Raw genomic sequence first — 21,412 nt, forward strand, 5'->3', positions numbered from 1 at the left:
AATTCTATCCATCAAAGGCGTGTGCCCTCCACAAGCCTTCCTATCTCACTAATATTTCTATTTCTTACTTGAATATTCTTGTTTTTGTTCACCATGGCTTCCTCGCAATCTCTTAAACTTCCATCGCTTAACAACGCTGAAATACCCGTACACGTCATACACACTGAAGAAAACCAGATTCAAAAGCCTGCTGTTGATGAATTGGATTACTCCCAAAGAGGACAATGGCTTCGAGCTGCTGTTTTGGGAGCCAACGATGGGTTGGTTTCCGTTGCATCACTAATGATGGGTGTCTCCTCAGTTAAAGAAGACGTCAAAGCTGTTATCGTTGTTGGCTTTGCAGGTTTGGTCGCCGGGGCCTGTAGCATGGCCATAGGAGAGTTTGTATCTGTATGCACCCAAAGGGACGTAGAGATAGCTCAAATGAAAAGAGAGAAGCGAAAGGGGTCATCAAAGAGTGATGAAAATGATGAGAAACTGCCTAATCCTGTACAAGCTGCCGTGGCATCGGCTTTGGCTTTTGCAATCGGTGCGGTGGTTCCGCTATTGGCTGCTGCTTTTATAAGGCAGCATAAGGTGAGGATGGCGGTGGTTGTTGCGGTGGCTAGTGTGGCTTTGGTGGTGTTTGGAGTGGTGGGTGCTTTGCTTGGGGGAACTCCTATGGTGAAATCTAGCGCAAGGGTGCTTGTTGGGGGATGGATGGCGATGGGTACTACTTTTGGACTCACCAAGTTGATTGGATCCGATCATGGGATGCAATTTTGATTTGCTTCGCTTTGCTTTTGTTGTACCATTTTGTGTCTTCCTCTCAAATTTGCATCATGTTTATTTTCATGTTAACGATTAAACTTGTTTGTCTGAATCATGCATGCCAATGTCAATTGGCGACAATTGTGAAGTTCAGTTAAAGTTTTATCAATAATATATAGGATTGATCATCATAAACATTATCAAATATTAACCTAAGTACGTAAACAATCCACCAATTTAAGTCCCAATATTTCCAAAGCCTATCAGTAGAAGAACAGCACCAAGAAATAGCCACCCGAGAATCAGATTCAGTGATGAACCTATACGCAGCATTCCACCTAGAATCGATAACCATCTGCAATGCTTTAATAATTCACCTCAACTCTGCCTCATTGGAATCCAAACTTCCCAGCAGGTGAGAGAATAAAGCCAAAATTTCACCAGTGTGGTCACATAGAACTCCATTACAACCAGCAGGCCACGGTTTCCAATGTGCCGCTCTATCAACATTAAATTTAAGCACACCCATGTATGAGCAAACCATTTAATACCACTCCTGGAGCACTATAGCCAGAGCAAGGCAAACACAGTCTAGGATTCACCCACCAATGAGATTCCAGCACCATACCTCCCTCTTTCGAGGCTTTAACCTAATAAATCGACCGAATCTTAGCCAGAAAAATAATCTCTTCGACCGAAAGTTTTTCTTATTGAAAACTAGCTCATTACGAGCCAACCACAGAGACTATACGAAGGAAGCACAACACAAAATCCACCACTGTTTCAGCAATTAGCTTGAGAAGCAAACATTTTAGCACTGCCAAATGCAATTCACAACATTTTAGTAAAAGATACATTAAATTAATCAATCGTTTTATTTATAAATTATAAATAATTATTCTTTTATCTTCCCGTGAATGTAGTAATTTTAAATAATCTCTAGTCTCTGATCAAACCCACTGGACCTAGACATCTTTACAAATTCAATCCTTCATATATATTTTTGCACATTAACTTAATCAGTTTCATACAAATCTTTTTTATTTTTAAATTGAAAGATTAATTATTTTTCGTACCCAATAGCGTAAAAGGATAATGGTTAAATTTTTATTAATTTCTTAATGATCAAGATTTAATCCCTTTTCAATCGTAATTTAAGCAGATATGATTAGAACTTATAATAAAATTTTAAAATATGCTTAAAATTTGTACCTAATTCAGCTAGTTCATACATTATCTAAAAAAAATACTTTTAAGAAATATAGCATTCAAATTTCAGTATCTACTCTTCTTTAATTTAAGGGATCATCAGAGAGTAATGAAAATGATGAGAAACTACCTAATCCTGTACAAGCTGTTGCAGCGTCGGCTTTGGCTTTTGCAACCGGTGCGGTGCTTCCACTATTGGCTGCTGCTTTATAAGGCAGCCTGTGGTGAGGATGGCGGTGGTTGTTGTGGTGGCTAGCTAGCGTGGCCTTAGTGGTGATTGGAGTGGTGGGTGCTTTGCTTGGGAGAACTCCTGTGGTGAAATCTAGTGCCAGGGTGCTTGTTTGTGGATGGATGGCAATGGGTACTACTTTGGGGCTCACCAAGTTGATTGGTTCCAACCATGGGGTGCAAATTTGATTTGTTTTTGCTTCACCGTATTTTCTTTCTTTTCTCAAAAAATTTGGTTCATGGTCAGTTTCTTGAAATTTGCAAGGATTAGACGTGTTTGTCCGAATCATGTCTAAAAATGTCAATGGGTGACAATTGTGAAATGTAGTTGGAAGATTTATAAAAAACTTTACAAACGGAACCTCATATGTTGGTTTGATAGTTAAGGTGTTCACTGTTTTAGATGTAATTTAAATACGAATCATACTAATCGCGCTGTTGTTAGGTTTCGTCTCCTCTTGTTATTTACCAAAAAATAAAAAACTTTGCAAGCCCCTATGTGTTTGCTAACAATATATAAGATCAATGATCATAAAATCACTTTTTCTAAATAATTTCATCAAATGCATGTTTGTAAATTATATTTTACCCCTTAATTATAAAGATTTTTTCTTGATTGCATTGAGAGATTCATTTAATATTATAATGGTTTTAGTGACATATTTTGATGTTAGGCTATATTGTGAGATTGTATTTTTTAATGGAGACATTGATGTGAAATTTTATATGGTACAATCAAAAATTGTGTTTAGTTTTGCAAAGTTAATAATTTACAAATTAAAGAAAATTGTTTATGGACTTAAACATGCATCTCATTAATGATATTATAAAATTGACCAAGTGATTACTTCATTTAGTTTCGAGATAATTTTGTTTGACGATTGTGTATATCATACGGGTAAGCATATTTTTTTAAATTTTATATGTCAGTAACATATTGATTACCAATAACAACATAAACATGTTAAATGAAACAAAAAGATTTTTAGAAAAAAATTGAGATGAAAGATCTTAATGACGTAGCTCTTGTATTAAGGATTCAAATATATTGGGATCATTCTCAAGGTATTTTTCACAAGGGGTCTATATAAAAAATATATTGAATAGATTTGACACCAGGATAGTAAACAAGGTAATATCCTTGTTGCAAAAAGAGACCTCTTGTACAATTACGAAAAAGAGTCAAATTTTAGACTTTGCATCTAATTTACTTGTAAAAATATGATAATTTTCTTCATGAATTATTATAAAGTAACTCATTGGATTTATGGGTTACCTAATCTGTCGTTTCTAGGCTCAAGCCAATAATAGGACCCCTTATATTATATTCCAAGAATTTGAGGATATGTGATTATACATCAATAAGTAAGAAGAATAAATAAATTATCTGGCACTTCACGTAAGTTTAATATTTATCAATGCCCTAAAAATGATTTTGAGATTAAAGAAATGCAAAAGATTTCCTATGCTTCAGCAGTGAGGAGTTTAAAATATGATCAACATTCTATATGTCCAAGACTGCATATATTGTTGGAATTATGTTGAGCAGATATTTGAGAAATTTGAATATAAATCATTGAAAAACAATCAGATAATTCTTATGATATCTTTAGAAGATAAAACATTACATGTTCACCATCAAAGGTTTGTGATAAGTTAGAAATTGTTAGGTATATAAGCTTCGATTTTGTTGGAATATAGATGCAAAATTTTGTTATAGGATGTGAATTGTGATAATAAATTATAATTCTTTTTTCAGATGACAATTGGAGCACATCAAAATTAAAGTACATAGACTTTAAATTCATGATTATTAAATAAAGGATTCAAAGTGTTCAGGTGCGTATAAAACATATTTGGACAAACTCTATTATCGTGGATCTACTTACTAAAGGACTATCACCCAAGTTTTTTCACGAGCACACTACTCTTATGGGTGTTGTCATTTGAGGACATTCAGTTTTAGTAAGAGTTTGTAATTTTAAATGCTTTTATATTATGAACACATTATTGAGTATTTTGTTATGAATATTTTATAATTAAATGGATCCGCATCAAAATAAAGATAAATTTGATGTAATTTAGGGTTCTAATAGTCATTAAAAGTAGAGTTTTATTTTATTTTATTTATACTTATTATGTCTATAAATATAGACTTTGGAGAATCATTATAACCATCCATATTAATCAATAAAAATATGTTCTCTTGATTTCTCTTGCTTTTACTCTCTCTGTTCTTTTATTTTATAAAATATTTTCATTTATGGATATTTTAAGGGTTTTTTAAATAAAAAGAAAAAGTTTATTAGTTTATTCATACTATAATTTTCGTAAAATTTGATTTTAATAAGGTTTCGGAGGACCGGTGGAGATAGACATGTTAAGATCACATTTCATATAATTTTCATGGTATATATTTATACTTGATCTATGTCATTTGGCTATGCTAATATACGTAATCGAGGTTTGATTTAGCTATAATAGCCCAAATTTGATCGGGCCTTAAAACCAAAAACTTAAAATAAATAAATAAATGTTTATTTATTTAAACAGTCCATATACAGAGCCCAAAAATTAAAACCCAACAGCCCAAATACCTAAACCCTATGCCCGGTTACAACCTGATAGCCCATACCCAATTATGCTACCACCCCATACCCATTACACCTGGGGCTCATGGGCCCCAAATGTTTAACAGATGAGGAAAGACCTAGGGTTTCTGGAACCCTAGGCGCCGCAAATGGGTTTCCAGAAGCTTCGCACCGCAATCAGTCCAAAAGTCGTGTCTATTTGTCTCGTAGTGATTCCAGGCCATGATTCCAGGCCTCGAATCTAGCCATGGTTAACGCCCGAATCAACGCTGATGTGCTGTTATCAGCATTCGTCCATGATCGCTAAATCTCCTCGCTGGTACCTGCAAAAGAGGAAAGAAAACAACAGCAAACAAGGCAAGAAATCGAATAGGGATAAAACAACTTGTAAATAGAGGCTATAAAAGCCGAAACATCTCACTGTAACAGGGACCCCGGTTTTTACAGAATATAAAGGTTATACATACATAAAAAAGGTTCAAGCAGTTTCTTGAAAAAGGTGATTTAAGTTTTATATTTTGTTATTTATTTTTTAAAGAGCATACGAATTGATCTTTTGCAAAAAACTGATAATATTGTAAAAGGTGGAGGTTACCTGTGTATTTCTTGAAAGAACGAGGGTTTATAACCCTTCGACCACCGGGTGTGGAGGCGCGTGGGCGCGTGGGCACCTGGAAACGGAAGCTCGACGGAGCCCGGACCTTTCTTTCCTCTCTCATTTTAGAGAGAATTTTAAAGTTTTTTTTTTAAAACACCGGTTTAAAATGATTTTAAAACCAAAATCGGGGCTTATATAGCCCTACAAAAACGGTGTCGTTTTGCTTAATTCAATAAGCATTAAAACGGCACCGTTTAGATTAAGGATCCGCGTGTTGACCCGATTATCCGGGGAAGATCCGCGTGTTTTTGAAAATTGGGTTAATTACCGAATTGGTCCTTCCGCATTTTTTTATCCCTTAAAATTAGGTTTATTTTATTTTTTAATTTTGCTCAAATATTTTGTTTTTATTTTAATTTGGTCCTTGGGCTCTTTTTTAAAAAAAGAAAGTGCATAAATGATGTCGTTCTAAAAGGGAATATTTTCTGCTTTAATCCCCCTTCTTGTGCGCACGTTTTAATTTGATCTTTTTTTAAAATTCTGAATTTTCATCTGCATTTTATTTCTATTCTAATTTAATCCTTTCTAATTTTATTTTTTAACTTTATTTCTTTTTAGATTATTATTATTTATTTCAATATTTTGCATATATATTTATCTTAAACCCCTTTTTTATATATTAAATTATTTTAATAATATTGTTTCATTCATTATTTTTCATATATATTATTTATTTTATTCTAAATCTTTTATAAATGTAAAATTGTTTTATTTTTCTATAATATAACTTTTCATATATTATTTTATGTATTATACATTTTATATATATATTTATTATTTTATATTATTATACATATATTATTATCCTTAACTATTATATTTTATTAATTAATTACTTATATACTATATCGTGATTTTAAACCTACATACTTTTATATTATATATTATATAATTATTTTATTTACTATGTATATTATTTTATATACATTTTAAAATATTATATTTGTATTATATGTTTATTATATTATTAATTACTTATTTTTCTTTTTTTGTATTCTTTTATTCTAAATTATTTTTTAAAATTACTTTATTATATATTAATTCTTTTATATTTTTATTATTTAAATACCAAAGGTTGATTTAAAATTATTATTAAGTGACGTTTTTATTTTAGAGTTGATATATACATATTGCTATTATTTTTTATCATGATTTTTTTGCATGTACGTTTATATAATAAATTGTATATCATGCATCATTTTTGTTCAATAAATTTGTTTAAATATATGTTGTTTTGTATGATTATTTTGCTTATTTATTTTTCATGCAAGTTATATATTTTTGTATATATGTTTTAGGTTTAAGATTTGCCATGTCTATTAAATAATATATGAATCATTATATCATTATGTTGTGTGTATTTATGCTCTTATTTGCCTATTATTTGCTTTAGCTTAATTATTTTATTATATGCATAATTATTATATTATTTATTCTTTTTCTTATATATTATTCATGTTAAGCATGGAAATGTTAGATTTTTTTAGCATATTGCCTTAGTATTAATGTTCCATAATATTAAATATGACATGTCATCCTCATACATCGATTTAAAACAATATTTAAAAGTTTTATAAAAATAAAACGCAATGCTTGATGTTTGGAAACTTTGAGAAAGGTAGTGCCCTAACTTACTGCGTTGCGACTTTTCTCGTTGAATTCGAATAGTCAAGCACCCTTCTAAGTTTCTAAAGTTTTCAAAATACGAGCAACTGTCTTGGAATTTCAAAGCGCTGTGTCCTAACTTACTGGATATGGCATTTTGCCATTTTGAGATAGGGATTTTCAAAAATGGCTAGCTTAGTTTCGAATGTCTTAAAAATATGGCTTCCTAACTTATTGGATGTGATATTTTGATTCATTTGATACAAGAGAACCCTAATTTTTGAAATTAAAGTATTCTAAAGAGGATTGCATCTTAAAAATTTTAAACTTCCGACATTAAAGACACTTGATGATCAATTAGGTACCAATTTTGGGCGTTACGAGGGTGCTAACCCTTCCTCGTACGTAACCGACTCCCGAATCCATTTTCTCGACTTTCGTAAACCAAAATTAGTGTTTTAAAACAAAACATTTTATAAGGTGATCCAATCACACCTAAAAAGATTGGTGGCGACTCCCGTTTTCGTTTTTCTTAAAGTCGATTCCCATTTTCCAAAACTTGATTTAAAAATGGTTTCGACATTAGCTATGCTAAATTTAGCAAAAATTGTCATAGTTCTATGTTAACATAATAAATGGATGAGATTGGTTAGAATACTTTTGGTTATGATAGTAAAACTTTGAGCTTATAATGTCACGTGATTATAAGGTGATAAGTAAGTAGGTATGTATGTATGTATGTAGGTGGTCCAAGTGGAAAATTGTTAGATAATATGGGCATCACATATATAACAAGCATAACTACATTTGATTATTTAGTATCATAAAAATGTCATCCAAATTAAAAGTGATATAAAACTGTAAAAACTTTTGAGATTCAATTATTAAATAAAGTATGAACCAAATATGTAAAAATAGTCTAAGTAACTAATTTTAATTGATGATGGGATAATTAAAAATTAGGATTACCATACAAACCTTATCTATATCTAATATAATACCAACTCCTTTTGGAGTCATTAGGAATAAGTAGGGGTAATTTAGGTATTAAAAATTAAGTGGAGGGATAATTTAGGAATTAAAAGTTAAAGGAAATTTAGATATTTTGACAAAAGTTAATTAATTATTTTAATTAATTCAATCCCCTGTTTAACTTATTCTTTTAGTCCGGTTCAACTAGTCCGTACTGGTTCACGGTTCAATTAATTTAAAGTCTTTCTCTGAATTGATGTTTCAATCAATTCCCAATCCATTTGATCTAACTAAATGATTTAATCCAGTTCAGTTAACCATGATTATATCCTTTTGAATTGAACTCACTTATAATCTCTAATGGACAATAAAATAATTAATTCACCTCCATAAAATACTTTTACATAAATAAGAAATACATTTTAACAATTATAAGGATTGCCTTTGATAATAGTATGCACTTCACCAAATCATAATTAAAATACCAAATCATACTTCTTTGAGTTTTGAATTTAGATTTTGTTTTCTCTTTGAGTTTTGATCTTAAAATGTGAAATATACTTTAAATTTAAATTGGTTTTCATGTTATATTTTTATTAGCATGTACATGTATTATATTATGAAGAATAATATAGATTAAGATTTAATGAAACAACAATGATTAAAACAGCGATAAAAATTTTTAAAATAATTAATCACAAGTTTAATCTTATTATAAGTTCTGATTACAAGACAACTTATAAAGTTCGTCGGTTAAAAATAAATTTTATTGAAAAATAAGATACTTTGATTATAAGATGTGGAGATACACAGTTAACATATTATATGATGTCTAAAATGTAAATGGTATACTTTAAAATATATAAGAAAAACTTATTAAAATTTTATATATTTTTTAAAAAGTAGAAATGTATAAAATGGCAAATGTATAAAATGGCAATCAATTGATTATAAAAAAAATATCATTATGTTAAAATAATAAAAATTAATCCGCACAATGCGTGGTCATATTCTTAGTATATTAGGACTATGGTCCCTAAATTATAAATATGCAATTTTTTAACATCTCTTGAGTTACATTCTTTAAAATATTTATATGTGTTAAATCAAGTAAAAATAACAAAATTATGTAAAAGTACCATAGAGACCCTTGTATTAATCGCAAGATTGCATTTTGTCTCATCTATTAAAAAATGGACAAATTAGTCCTTGTATGTTGAGTAAATAGTAAATTGATCATTTTATTAAAAATTTCTTCAGTTTTTATTGTTAGAAACTAACCCTTGTACATCAACATGAGAAACATGTGGTACGTCACGTGTTACTATATGGTTATTCTAACAATTACGCCAGTTTTTAATAGTACAAATAGATGAATTTTTTTAATAGAAATGACTAATTTACTTTTTAATCTAACATACAATAATTTATTTATTTATTTATTTTTTAGTAAAAAAAACAACATACAAAAATCTCCATAATACTTTTACCGCAAAACCATAAAAAACTGAAGAATTTGAAGCTTTGTAAAGACGATGACAATTGTGGGGGAAACTTTAGATGAATCAGAATGAAGCATCATAAAAAACTGATGTGAATATATACGATTTGAAAAGCATAATCTTTTTTCTTTTATTCCTTTCTTTGCAAATTCCATGAAAGTAGTTCATACAGAAAAGCAAAGGGAATTATAGTTATGATAAAGCAATGAGAATTAAAGATTACGTTTGCTGCTAAGTCACTTACAGAAAGCATTGCATTAAACAACTCAGCAGCAAGTAGAAACTGCTTCCAACCATTTCTTCCTCAACACCATACCCTCTTTCTCTCCCCCTTTTTCTTTTTCCATCTGAATAAGGCAAAGTAAAAAGAAATTGAGAAATCCATAATTAATTCCAACCCTCATTCTTTAAACAAACATTAAACAAAATAAAAGTTATCTAAACCGACTTCGATAAATATCAATATATTACCTGGCTAAATCTTTGAAAAGTGAGTGGGTTTGGATAAAAATATAGGTCCAAAAAATGAGTTTAGACAAAAAAAACTCGTTTAAAAAATAGGTTGACTCTCGAGTAATGCTTTTTTACTGAGGCCCAGCTCAATCCGATCCGAATTAGCAAAAAGACAAAAAAAAATTCTATTTTCTTGTTGTTTTACTATTTTTTTGTTATTTTCTCACTATTTTGCTACTATTTCACTATTGTGTTGCACTATTATATTGCTACTATTTTGTTGTTATTGTTAATTTTGTTATTATTTTAGAGACATTTGCTTGTTAAGTTACACGTATCTTAGTGTGATTTAAATATAAATATTTTTTAATTTATTTTCAATTTGTTGGGAAATATTTATTTTAATGTTTTAAAGTATTTTTTTATGTATTATATTTAAAAAATATATATAAAAAATTAATTCGGATGGGCCGGGTTAGACCAGAGTTTTAGCATTTTTTTTGAGTCGAGCTTGGGTATAATTTTAAACCTATTTTTCGGGTCGAGCCAGAGCCTGACAAATGGGCCTAAATTTTTAACAAGGCCTAACCCATGGACTGATCTATGAGTTTAAGCATCCCATTAAAATCGAATATAAAGCGTAAAATGAGTCTTAAGGGGTAAAAGTATTAGAAAGCTCTGTATTTAGAGTCTGATTGCATTTTGACTCCTTTATTTAAAATATAGGCACATTATCTCTTATACATTTTTGAAATGTACAAATTAACCATTTCGTTAAATTTTTTTCTGTTAAGCGATGATGTGGAATGTTAATTTAAATGATTAATTATTAACTTGGTCTTTAAACTATAGCTAAAATATCATTTTGATTATTTTTAAATTTTTCTTAATAATAATCCTAAAAATTAAAAAATCTTAAAAATAAATATAAATTATATAAATATATTAAAATTATGTTAAAAATTTCAACGAATTTATCCTTTAATGTTTACAAAATTTATCATTTTATTTATCATTTTAGTTCTAATCCTAAAAAATCAATAAAATTGACCTCAATATTTATAAAATTTGTCAATTTATTCTTAACTCTAAAAATTAAAATATGTATTTTAAAAAATATATTTTAGTCTTTTATGACCTATCGGCTAACCCATGTAAGATATTAAAATAAGAAAAATAGTATATTCTTTCAAGTCACTTGCAAAAGAACTTTAAAAAATTGGGGTAAAACACAAAAATTTACGGTAAACTACACCAATTGTCCCTAAGCTTTGTTTAAAATTACATTTTAGTCACCCAACTTTCAAAAGTTACATAATAGTCACTAACATTATCAAATTGTTATATTTTTATCACTTGTTCGTTAACTACCATTAAGAGAATGACGTGACACGTTAATTTAAATAGTTTATTACTAATTTAGTCCTTCAACTATAGCTAAAATTTTATTTTAATACTTTTAAAAGAAAATTAACCATAGTTCTAAAAAATAAAAAATTTCTTAAAATTACAGTAAAATATTTTTAAAATTATTAAAATATATTTTAAAAAATAAATCTGCTATTGATTTTTTTAATCTTTTCTCCTTAATAAATCAAAGCTAGTTTTCCATTAAAACAAAACCAAACCAAGTTCATTAAAATTAAAGCTTACATTCAAAGAAACTCTTTTTTGGTGATTCATGGTTGGTTTTTTGGAAAAATTGGGCTCTTTTCAATAATGAGGAAACATTTTCATTTTCAATAAAATTCTCAATTTGATAAGAATTATTTAATACAATGAAATACTAATCTTATTTGTTGAAGATGCTCTCGAGTGCAATCTAAAAGCACTCATTTCAATAAAATTATGATTTTATTACTTTTGAAATACAGTCAAGCCAAAGAAACAACACATTTACAGTAAATAATTTTTTTCTTTTTGCATCTCTCTTTGGCCGCAAAGAAGAAGATGAAGACAATGAGCTCATTTCATAATTTCTCCACCTGGAGACGTGTTGATTGCTTTGGGGTTTTATTTTAAATTAAAATTCCACTTTTTATATTTTATTTATTCCTATAATTTTTTTAAAAAAATTATTTTCTAAAATTTCAAAACTCATGAAATCCTTGTTCGAACCCAAAATTTATACTAAAAATTCTAAACTCAAAATTGTTTAATCTGTTAACTTAAATATTAAAACTTATTAGGGTATTAAAAATAAAATCTTCAAATGAGAAAGTTTGCAATAGTTAACGGGTGCAAAAATGAGTAATCGAAATTTTATAATAGTGATTACACACCATCAAAAGATACGAAAGCATAGGAGATGAGAAAATAAGTACTCATTAAAGTAGAAGAAAATAATTAACCATTTAAATTAATATTCACATCATCATTTAATAGAAAATTAATAGAAAAACTAATTTGTACGTTTCGAAATATATAGAAACTAATATAACTATTTTTCTAATAGAAAGTTGAAATGCAATTCCTGAAATGCAATTCTAAGAATTTAATGGTACTTTTACTTGTGTTTTAAGGGTGAACGAAATCAAGCTTTTGTTTAATTATTTGAGCCTATAAAGAGGTGTAGTACGTGGACTAGACACTTCAAATATACTACGTTGGGGCTGATCTATTTTCCCACTATCGTGTAGAAATTGCACTTTCTTAATATATAAAAATTAATAATTATTCTTTTATCTTCCCTTATGAATGTAGTAATTATAAGTAATCTCTTAGTCTCTGATCAATGCTTTCAAAGTCAGCAATCCACTTGACCTACCACTCTGCAAATTTAATCCATTGCATACATTTGAGCACTAAGATTTAATTACGGGTCAAAAGTAAATGATTCAACTCGTGCAATTATTTTTAATCAAAAATTTATACTCAGTGAGTTTAAGACCTTTGAAATATGTTCAAAATTTGCATCAATATTATCAAAGTGAAAAAACTTGATTCATATAAAAATATTTGTTGCTCCAGCTCATGGCTGAACAAATAAACTTAGATTTGATATTTAAACATCTAACACGTATGAACAGGCTCTACACTTTGGGTCGAATATGGGAATATAATCATTAATTATTGGAACGTGTGCCTTCCACACTCTTTTGTTTATGATGTAGTCGCAATCGTATTCATTGTGAATACACTCACACCATTACAGATTTTTCTGTATAAATTCTATCCATCAAAGGCGTGTGTCCTCCACAAGCCTTCTTATCTCACCAATATTCTAATTCTTGCCCTTATATTCTTGCTTTTGTTCATCATGGCTGCCTCTCAATCTCTTCAACTTTCATCGGTTAACAACGTTGAAATACCCGTACACATCATACACACTGAAGAAAACCAGATTCAGGAGCCTGCTGTTGATGAATTCGATTACTCCCAAAGAGGACAATGGCTTCGAGCCGCTGTTTTGGGAGCCAACGATGGGTTGGTTTCCGTTGCATCACTAATGATGGGTGTCGCCTCAGTTAAAGAAGATATCAAAGCTGTAATTGTTGCTGGCTTTGCGGGTCTGGTCGCCGGTGCTTGTAGCATGGCCATAGGAGAGTTTGTATCCGTATGCACCCAAAGGGATGTAGAGATAGCTCAAATGAAAAGAGAGAAGCTAAAAGGGTCATCAAAGAGTGATGAAAATGATGAGAAACTGCCTAATCCTGCACAAGCTGCTGCCGCGTCGGCTTTGGCTTTTGCAATTGGTGCGGTGCTTCCACTATTGGCTGCTGCTTTTATAAGGCAGCCTATGGTGAGGATGGCGGTGGTTGTTACGGTGGCTAGCGTGGCCTTGTTGGTGTTTGGAGTGGTGGGTGCTTTGCTTGGGAGAACTCCCGTGGTGAAATCTAGTGCCAGGGTGCTTGTAGGTGGATGGATGGCAATGGGTACCACTTTTGGGCTCACCAAGTTGATTGGTTCCAATCATGGGATGCAAATTTGATTTGTTTTTGCTTTGCTTTTGCTTCATTGTAAATTGTTTCTTCTCTCAAATTTGGTTCATGGTTAGTTTCATGAATTTCGTAAGGATTAAACTTGTTTGTCCGAACCATGTCTAAAAATGTCGATAAGAGACGATTGTAAAATGCAGTTGATGTTTTATCAATAACTTTGCTAGTGTCGTGTGTTGCCAACAATATATAAGATCAATGATCATAAAATCATTTTTTTCTAAATAATTTCACCATGTTTGTAAATTGCTTTTTTTCACAAAAAGAAGAGCACAATTATAAAGAGACTTTCTCTCATTATAGATACCATGATTGCATTTTTCAACAGGGACATTAATTTAAAAATTTATATGTTGCCACTAGAAAATTGGGTTGGGTGAAGTAAAGGTAATGGTTTGCAAATTAAAGAAATTTATCTAAACAAGATTCTCATCAATAGTATTAAAAAATTACAAAGTGATTATCTCATTCTATTTTGAAATGAGTTTAGTTGATAATTGTGTATACCGTAAGTTCAGTAAGAATAACTATATTTTATAGGTTTCATATATCAATGACATAATGCTTGCCAACAATGATATAGGCATGTTGCATGAAACTAAGAGGTTCTTAGAAAAAAAAAATTTGAGATGAAAGATCTTAGTGACACAACTTTTGTATTAGGGATTTAGATAGATCAAAGGTATTCTCAAGGTATTCTTAGTTATCACAAAGTGTCTATATTGAAAATGTATTGATGAGATTAGATATGCAAGATAGTAAATAAAGTGATATCCTTTATGTTAAAAGAGATAAATTCAGTCTACTAGATCAATACCCTAAAAATAATTTTTGAGATTAAAGAAATGTAAAAAAAAAATTCCCATGCTTCAGCAATGGGGAGGTTTAATATATGCTCTAGTTTGCACGTGTCTAAACATCACATACATTGTTAGAATGTTGGGCAAATATTTCAGCAATTTGACAATGGATCACTAGAAAGTAGTCAAATGATTCATATGGCATATTAAGAAAAAAAAAATCTTACATGATCACATATCAAATGTCTGATAACTTAGAAATTGTCAGGTATACAAATTTAGGTTTTTTTAGAAAATAGATGCAAATTTTTATCACTAGGTTGTGAATTGTGACAAATTGTAGTGATTTATTCTAATAACAACATGAGCATATCAATGTCGAAGTTCATAGACTTTAAACTCTTGTTTATTAAAGAAAGAGCTCAGGATAGTCAGATGTCTATAAAAAATATTCGAACAAACTCCATGACTATGGATCCGCTACCATTCAAGGTTTTTTCATGAGTACCCTGCTCATATAGGTGTCATGTCATTCGAGGGCATTCAGTTTTAATTCCTAGTGAAAGCTATCTTGGTTGTGCGCTAACATAATTAAAGGATGCGATTTTCGAAATACCTTATTATTATGATAGTAAAGTTTTGAGCTCATAAAATTTATATTGTGACATGTAATTATAAGATAATATATATGTGTGCGTGTGTTACCCAAATGAGATATAGTTCGATAATATGGCCATCACATATATGATAAAAATAATTACATATTATTTACTATCATAAAATGTTAACCCAAATTAAAAATATCTAATACGGTTAAGGCATATTAAGGTTTAGTTATTAAATAAAATACAAGTCGAATATGTATGGATGCTCAACTTATTTTTAATTAATGTGCAAAATTATATATTAGGATTATGATGCCTTTAGTATCTTAACTTCATGAAAAAAATCCACTTCCTCTTAAAAAAGGTGTGCAAATTTGAGAGATCAAAACTACAAAATTTAAATATTTCAACATACTATTAAATTCAAGTACATTTTCACATATCATTTTTATTCTTAATGATTTAATATAACAATTTCTTGGTTATTAAATTTAAAGTTTCAACCATTATAATTTAATACTACTGTTATTTTAATTGGATCGAAACCGATCAAGATACCTATCCAGAGAATTGTTTAAACTGTGTTTTAATCAATTTAGTTACATCCATCAGATCAATCAGGTCTACGAACCGAAGATCTGATACCTTGTTTAAAAAAGTCTAAAGACATCCATAAATGTAGTGACAGCAAGAGGAATCAATGTAGGTGGAGAGCAAAAAAGTTCCATACTTAACGTGAAAACTGAGGAATTTAATTTTGGAATCAACAATTGTGGGGGAAGCTGTAAGGATCAGCCTACAAAAGGAAAATAAAGCTTCCAAACATCATAAAAGCTGATATGAATATATACGATTTGAAAAGCATAATCTTTTCCTTTCTTTTGCAGTTTCCATGAAAGTAGTTCACACAGCCAATAAAGAGGTGTAGTATGTGGACTACACACTTCAAATATACTACGTTGGGGCTGATCTAGTTTCCCACTTTCGTCTACACATTGCACTTTCTTTATATTGTCTATATTCTTCCCTTATGAATATAGTAATTATAAGTGATCTCTTCGTCTCTGATCAAATGCTTTCTAAGTCAGCAATCCATTAGACCTACCACTGCCTGCCATCTTTACAAATTTAATTAATCCTTTGTATATATTTGAGCAATTCGATTTAATTATAGATAAAAAATAAATGATTTAAAATTTCGTATATTGACATGATGGTTAAGGTGATTACTACTCCAAATTTAATTTAAGTTCGAGTCGTACTAATCATATTAGTGTACGTTAAGATTTTATCTTTCTATTATAACTCACCACAATTAAAAGAAAACTACCTAACAGATTTAGAATTCCAATAGTAATATATGTGATCTTGTAATTTATATTTTATATATCTATTGGATCATACATTATATTCATATTCAAATATCTCACATGCATGAACAGGTCTACACTTTCTTAGATTTGGGTGGAATAGTATACTGGAATCCAATTATTCAAGAAATGAACTAAAAACCGATGGGGAATATAATAATTTATTATTAGAACGTGTGCCATCGTATTCATTGTGAATCCACTCAAACCATTACAGATTTTTCTGTATAAATTCTCTTCATCAAAGGCGTGTGCCCTCCACAAGCCTTCTTATCTCACCAATATTCCAATTCTTACTTATATATTCTTGTTTTTGTTCATCATGGCTGCCTCTCAATCTCTTCAACTTTCATCGCTTAACAACGTTGAAACACCGATACACATCATAAACACTGAAGAAAACCCGATTCAAGAGCCTGCTGTTGATGTATTGGATTACTCCCAAACAGGACAATGGCTTCGAGCTGCTGTTTTGGGAGCCAACGATGGGTTGGTTTCCGTTGCATCACTAATGACGGGTGTGGCCTCAGTTAAAGAAGACGTCAAAGCTGTAATTGTTTCCGGTTTTGCAGGTTTGGTAGCCGGCGCCTGTAGCATGGCCATAAGAGAGTTCGTATCTGTAGACACTCAAAGGGATGTAGAAATAGCTCAAATGAAAAGAGAGAAGCGAGAAGGTTCATCAAAGAGGGATGAAAATGATGAGAAACTGCAATCAGTACGGTGCTTCCACTATTGGCTGCTGCTTTTATAAGGCAGCCTAAGGTGAGGATGGTGGTGGCTAGCATGGCCTTAAGGCTGCTTGTTGGTGGATGGGTACTGCTTTTGGGATCCAATCATGGGATGCAAATTTGATTGGTTTTTGCTTCTTTTGTAAATTGTTTCTTCTTTTAGACTTGGTTTAAACTTGTTTGGACTCTCTATGGAATGCCAATTTCTTACTATTGTGAAATGCAGTTGAAGCTTTATCAATAATCTTGCAAGACCCATCTGATGTCGATGATATAAAGGATCTATTACTCCATTCCAATAAACTATAAATTCAATTCAATCCTAAAGTATCAAACTACTCACCTCAATCTTACCATAAGTAAACAATTAAATATACAACAATCTATTATTTAATTTGGATTATAGCGTCGAAACCCTATTTTATTTTGAAAATAATAGGGATCGACTTTAAAAACCGAGTGTGGAGTCGCCACCAATCTTTTGATTTAGGTGTGATTGAATTGCCTATTAAAATGCTTTATTTAATGAAAAAAAACAAAGTAAATTTGGTTTAGGTAAAAAAAAAAAAAACGGGTTCAGGAGTCGGTTACGTATGAGGAAGGGTTAGCACCCTCATTACGCCCAAAAACTGGTACCAAATTGATTTGATGCTGTCCTTAAAGATTTAAAAGAAAAGATTTTTTTGAAATATATAAAAATGTTTAAATAGTTCAAGTTGGTGATCGAAAATCTCTCGTTCCAAAGATATGTGGTTTCATACCTAGTACGATTGGATATGATCCCTTATACCTTTAAGCTGTGATCAATTTTCGACTTTTGAAAAATCATAAAAGAGGTTATCTAAATATTTGGTTCTTTGAGAAAGACATACCCAGTACGATTGAGCACAACTTTTCCAAATTCCCCAAACACTAGATATTGTCTTACTTCAAATTTTGAATAACAAAAACTTAGAAATTCACTTAAAAACATGTTTATTCATTTTAAAATTGATGAAATATTTAATGCATTGTAAAAAACATATGAAGCAATATACTCAAAATACAATAAACCTTATCTAACAATCATTCTAAGTATAATGTAACAAAATAATCTTTAAGCATAGATAAAGAAATTATACATAATCATAACACAAAATAAAATGATGTACAAAAATATGTATGAAACAAAATGAAGAATTATATAACATATATAAGTTGACACATTTGCATAAAACTTGGGATATACATTTATTGAAATAGTTATTATAAATTTCAAGGTTCAAATCAAATCATGCATAAAATATGTAAAACACAAATTTATTAAAAAAATGATAATTCACAAGATAATTTAAATAAAATATTAAATATGAAGGTATAACAATATATGATACAAAATAATATACAAAGTAAGTTTATGAAATCGTTATATACAAATAAGTATTGAGTAAAAATGAAGTAAATATATAAATTATATAAGTAACAAAATATATATATATATATATGAAAAACATAAGGATAATATGAAATACAATAAATTATATGATTTAAAAGAGTTCTTAAAAATATTATACACGTAAATAATTTTAAGAGAAGATATATATACCTAGAAAAATATTTACATAAAGTTATATGAAAATAATAACATATACCATTAAAATATGCCATATACGTGTAAAAATATTAGAAATAATTATATGTCAAAATAACTTTTAATTAAAATATGAATTATAAAGTTAACTTAATTTTATTATAAATTATATACATAATAAAAAAACAATTAATCACAAGTTTATTAAAATCTATATATATAAAGATATCAAAGCTTTAATAATAGATGTAAATTAAATATAAATACAAAATATATGTTTAATAAACATTTAAATATATAGATGAATCTAAAAGAAATTACAGAATATCATGAAACTAATAGCATACACAAAATAGAATGAATTATATTACAAATAGTACAACAATTATTACAATAATAGAATAAAACAGAAAAGATTACAAAATTCAGTTATCAAAACAACAAGATATCACAATTAATGATTAAGCATGTAAAAAAAAACATGTGCAGTAAAATAGAAAATAAGACTTAATTGAAACAAAATTGAAACAGGAGAGACAATTTACAAATGAAATAATTGAAAAACAGGATCAATGTGCCATGCGCACAAACATGCAGGGACCGAAATCGAAAACATCCCGCACCCAATAATATTACACTGAACCGCGGATCAAAGTAAAAAAATACAAATTAGAAGGTCAAATTAAAAAAACAAAATAAATAAACAGGACGCAATTGAAGGCTCCGCGCAAAGGGAAGGACCTAACGCGTAAATTGTCCATTTGAAAGAACAAGGCGCGGATCCAGGTACTCCAATAGGCTAGCGCGCGGATCCTTAAAAGCATGGTCCAGCACCACGTTTTTTTCAATGAATTTAAAACCCTTTTTCATCCTTTTTTCCCAAATGCTGCCCATCTTCCAAACAAAAAACCACAACCCTAAAATTAAAATTGCTAGGGTTCTTTACATCTGCCAGATTCACCATTTTGTTTGGCAATCGACAGTATACCACCATGAAGAGATCCATGCCACGTCCATGAAAATATTGTGAGATACTTTCCTTTCCCTTTTCTTTCGCAAAAAACATTTGAATCTCCTGTTTTTTTTAAAAAAACAGATCGAAATAAAAAAAAAAAAGAAAAAATGAACCCGAATTCAACGATGTTCGACCCTCGCCCGTATCCATATATGAGATGTAGGCTTTCATTGGTGTCGATTCAGGTGTTTTTTCTTTGTATTTCCATACCAAAATTATATGCTAATTAAAAACGAAAAAAGAAAAATGTTTGGGGAAATCACCTTTAAAGTTTTAGTAGCTTTTTCTTCTATTTCAGTATGGGTATATGCGTATAGCATCCTCTCTTTTTTACAGGGGTGAAATCAATGGCTTCTTATAGCCTAATTTTTGGAATAAAAATACAATAAAATAATTACATAATTAGCTGTATTCTGTTAGTAATCCCTTCTGGTATATTCTTTGTGCAGATTTGGCCGTACAGTGGAGGTGTGCGCGCGAGGAATCACTCGTGGGAGTTCCAATTTTTGGCCTATTCTGGTACATTCCAGAAGCTCCTAGTGCTGCTGAGAATTTTGGGTGTATTGGGCCTCGAGTTTTAGGGCTAATTCTTATTGGGTTTGGGGACTTAGAATTTGGGCATCTGTTATGTAATTGGGGCTAAAATTTTGGAGTATTTGGTTAGAAAATGAGTTTATTAGAATTGGGTTTTAATTTTATGTAAAGGGTTTTGGGGTATTTGTTTAATTGGGTTAGGTGTTTTGTAAATGGGCCCGGGCAAAATGGGCCTATTACATATAGAAACACAAATCGTGAATTCTAAACTATTTAAAGTTAATTTTATTATTCCCTTTTTTACTCGAGGATTCCGGTACGACATTAGCTACGGAATAAAACAAGTAAAATACATTAATGTTACACAATTCAATCTTCATATTAAATTTTCAATTTTTACAATATATTAGCTTAAACTTCAATTTAGTCTCTAAACCGAGACTAATTTTAACCTCCACATTGAACTTTATATTTTTGTACTAATTTCACTCTAAGATAAATTTAATTCTCTATATTTTAATTCTATCCTTAAATTTTGATTTTTTTCTCAATTTAGTCTCTATTGCTCAAAATCAACAATTATCTCCACAATTTAGTCATTTTCTACTTCTAACTAAAAATCTATCTATTTAATACCTAGTACTTAAACTTTTCAACAATGACAACATCTAAAATCTTGAACAATACTAATAATTTCAATATAAGTCAGGTAATTTTAAGTACCAGTGTAGCGACGTAAAAAATTTGCTTTCGGTCGCTAATTGAGGTGATTTATTGGAAAATTTGAAAAAGGAATTTCGATTTTAAAGAGAAAAAGGAGTCGCCACCGATCCTTTTTCCTAGGTGTGATTGGACACCTAATAAATCCTCTTTTTTAAAAGAAA

General features: G+C 29.9%; 2 protein-coding genes, 1 long non-coding RNA gene and 1 pseudogene across 4 annotated transcripts; all 4 read left to right on the forward strand.

Moving 5' to 3' along the window:
• Positions 1-945, forward strand: LOC108459915 (vacuolar iron transporter homolog 4-like). Its single transcript, XM_017759315.2, has one exon. The coding sequence runs from the start codon at positions 94-96 to the stop codon at positions 763-765; it is 672 nt and encodes a 223-aa protein (XP_017614804.1). The 5' UTR covers positions 1-93; the 3' UTR covers positions 766-945.
• A 12,212-nt stretch (positions 946-13,157) lies between these two features.
• Positions 13,158-14,134, forward strand: LOC108459757 (vacuolar iron transporter homolog 2-like). The gene has a single exon (XM_017759160.2). The coding sequence runs from the start codon at positions 13,228-13,230 to the stop codon at positions 13,897-13,899; it is 672 nt and encodes a 223-aa protein (XP_017614649.1). The 5' UTR covers positions 13,158-13,227; the 3' UTR covers positions 13,900-14,134.
• A 2,755-nt stretch (positions 14,135-16,889) lies between these two features.
• LOC108460034 (vacuolar iron transporter homolog 4-like) lies at positions 16,890-17,653 on the forward strand (annotated as a pseudogene).
• Positions 17,654-19,505: 1,852 nt separating this feature from the next.
• LOC108459638 (uncharacterized) lies at positions 19,506-20,811 on the forward strand. 2 transcript variants are annotated; one of them, XR_008281292.1, is made up of 2 exons: positions 19,506-20,179; positions 20,444-20,811. It is a non-coding gene; the product is annotated as an uncharacterized LOC108459638 (long non-coding RNA). The 2 variants fall into 2 exon arrangements; XR_001867391.2 differs by having other exon boundaries at positions 19,506-20,005.
• Positions 20,812-21,412: the final 601 nt, after the last annotated feature.

The sequence above is a fragment of the Gossypium arboreum genome, chromosome 4 (genome assembly GCF_025698485.1).
Source record: "Gossypium arboreum isolate Shixiya-1 chromosome 4, ASM2569848v2, whole genome shotgun sequence".
Lineage (NCBI taxonomy): Eukaryota > Viridiplantae > Streptophyta > Magnoliopsida > Malvales > Malvaceae > Gossypium > Gossypium arboreum.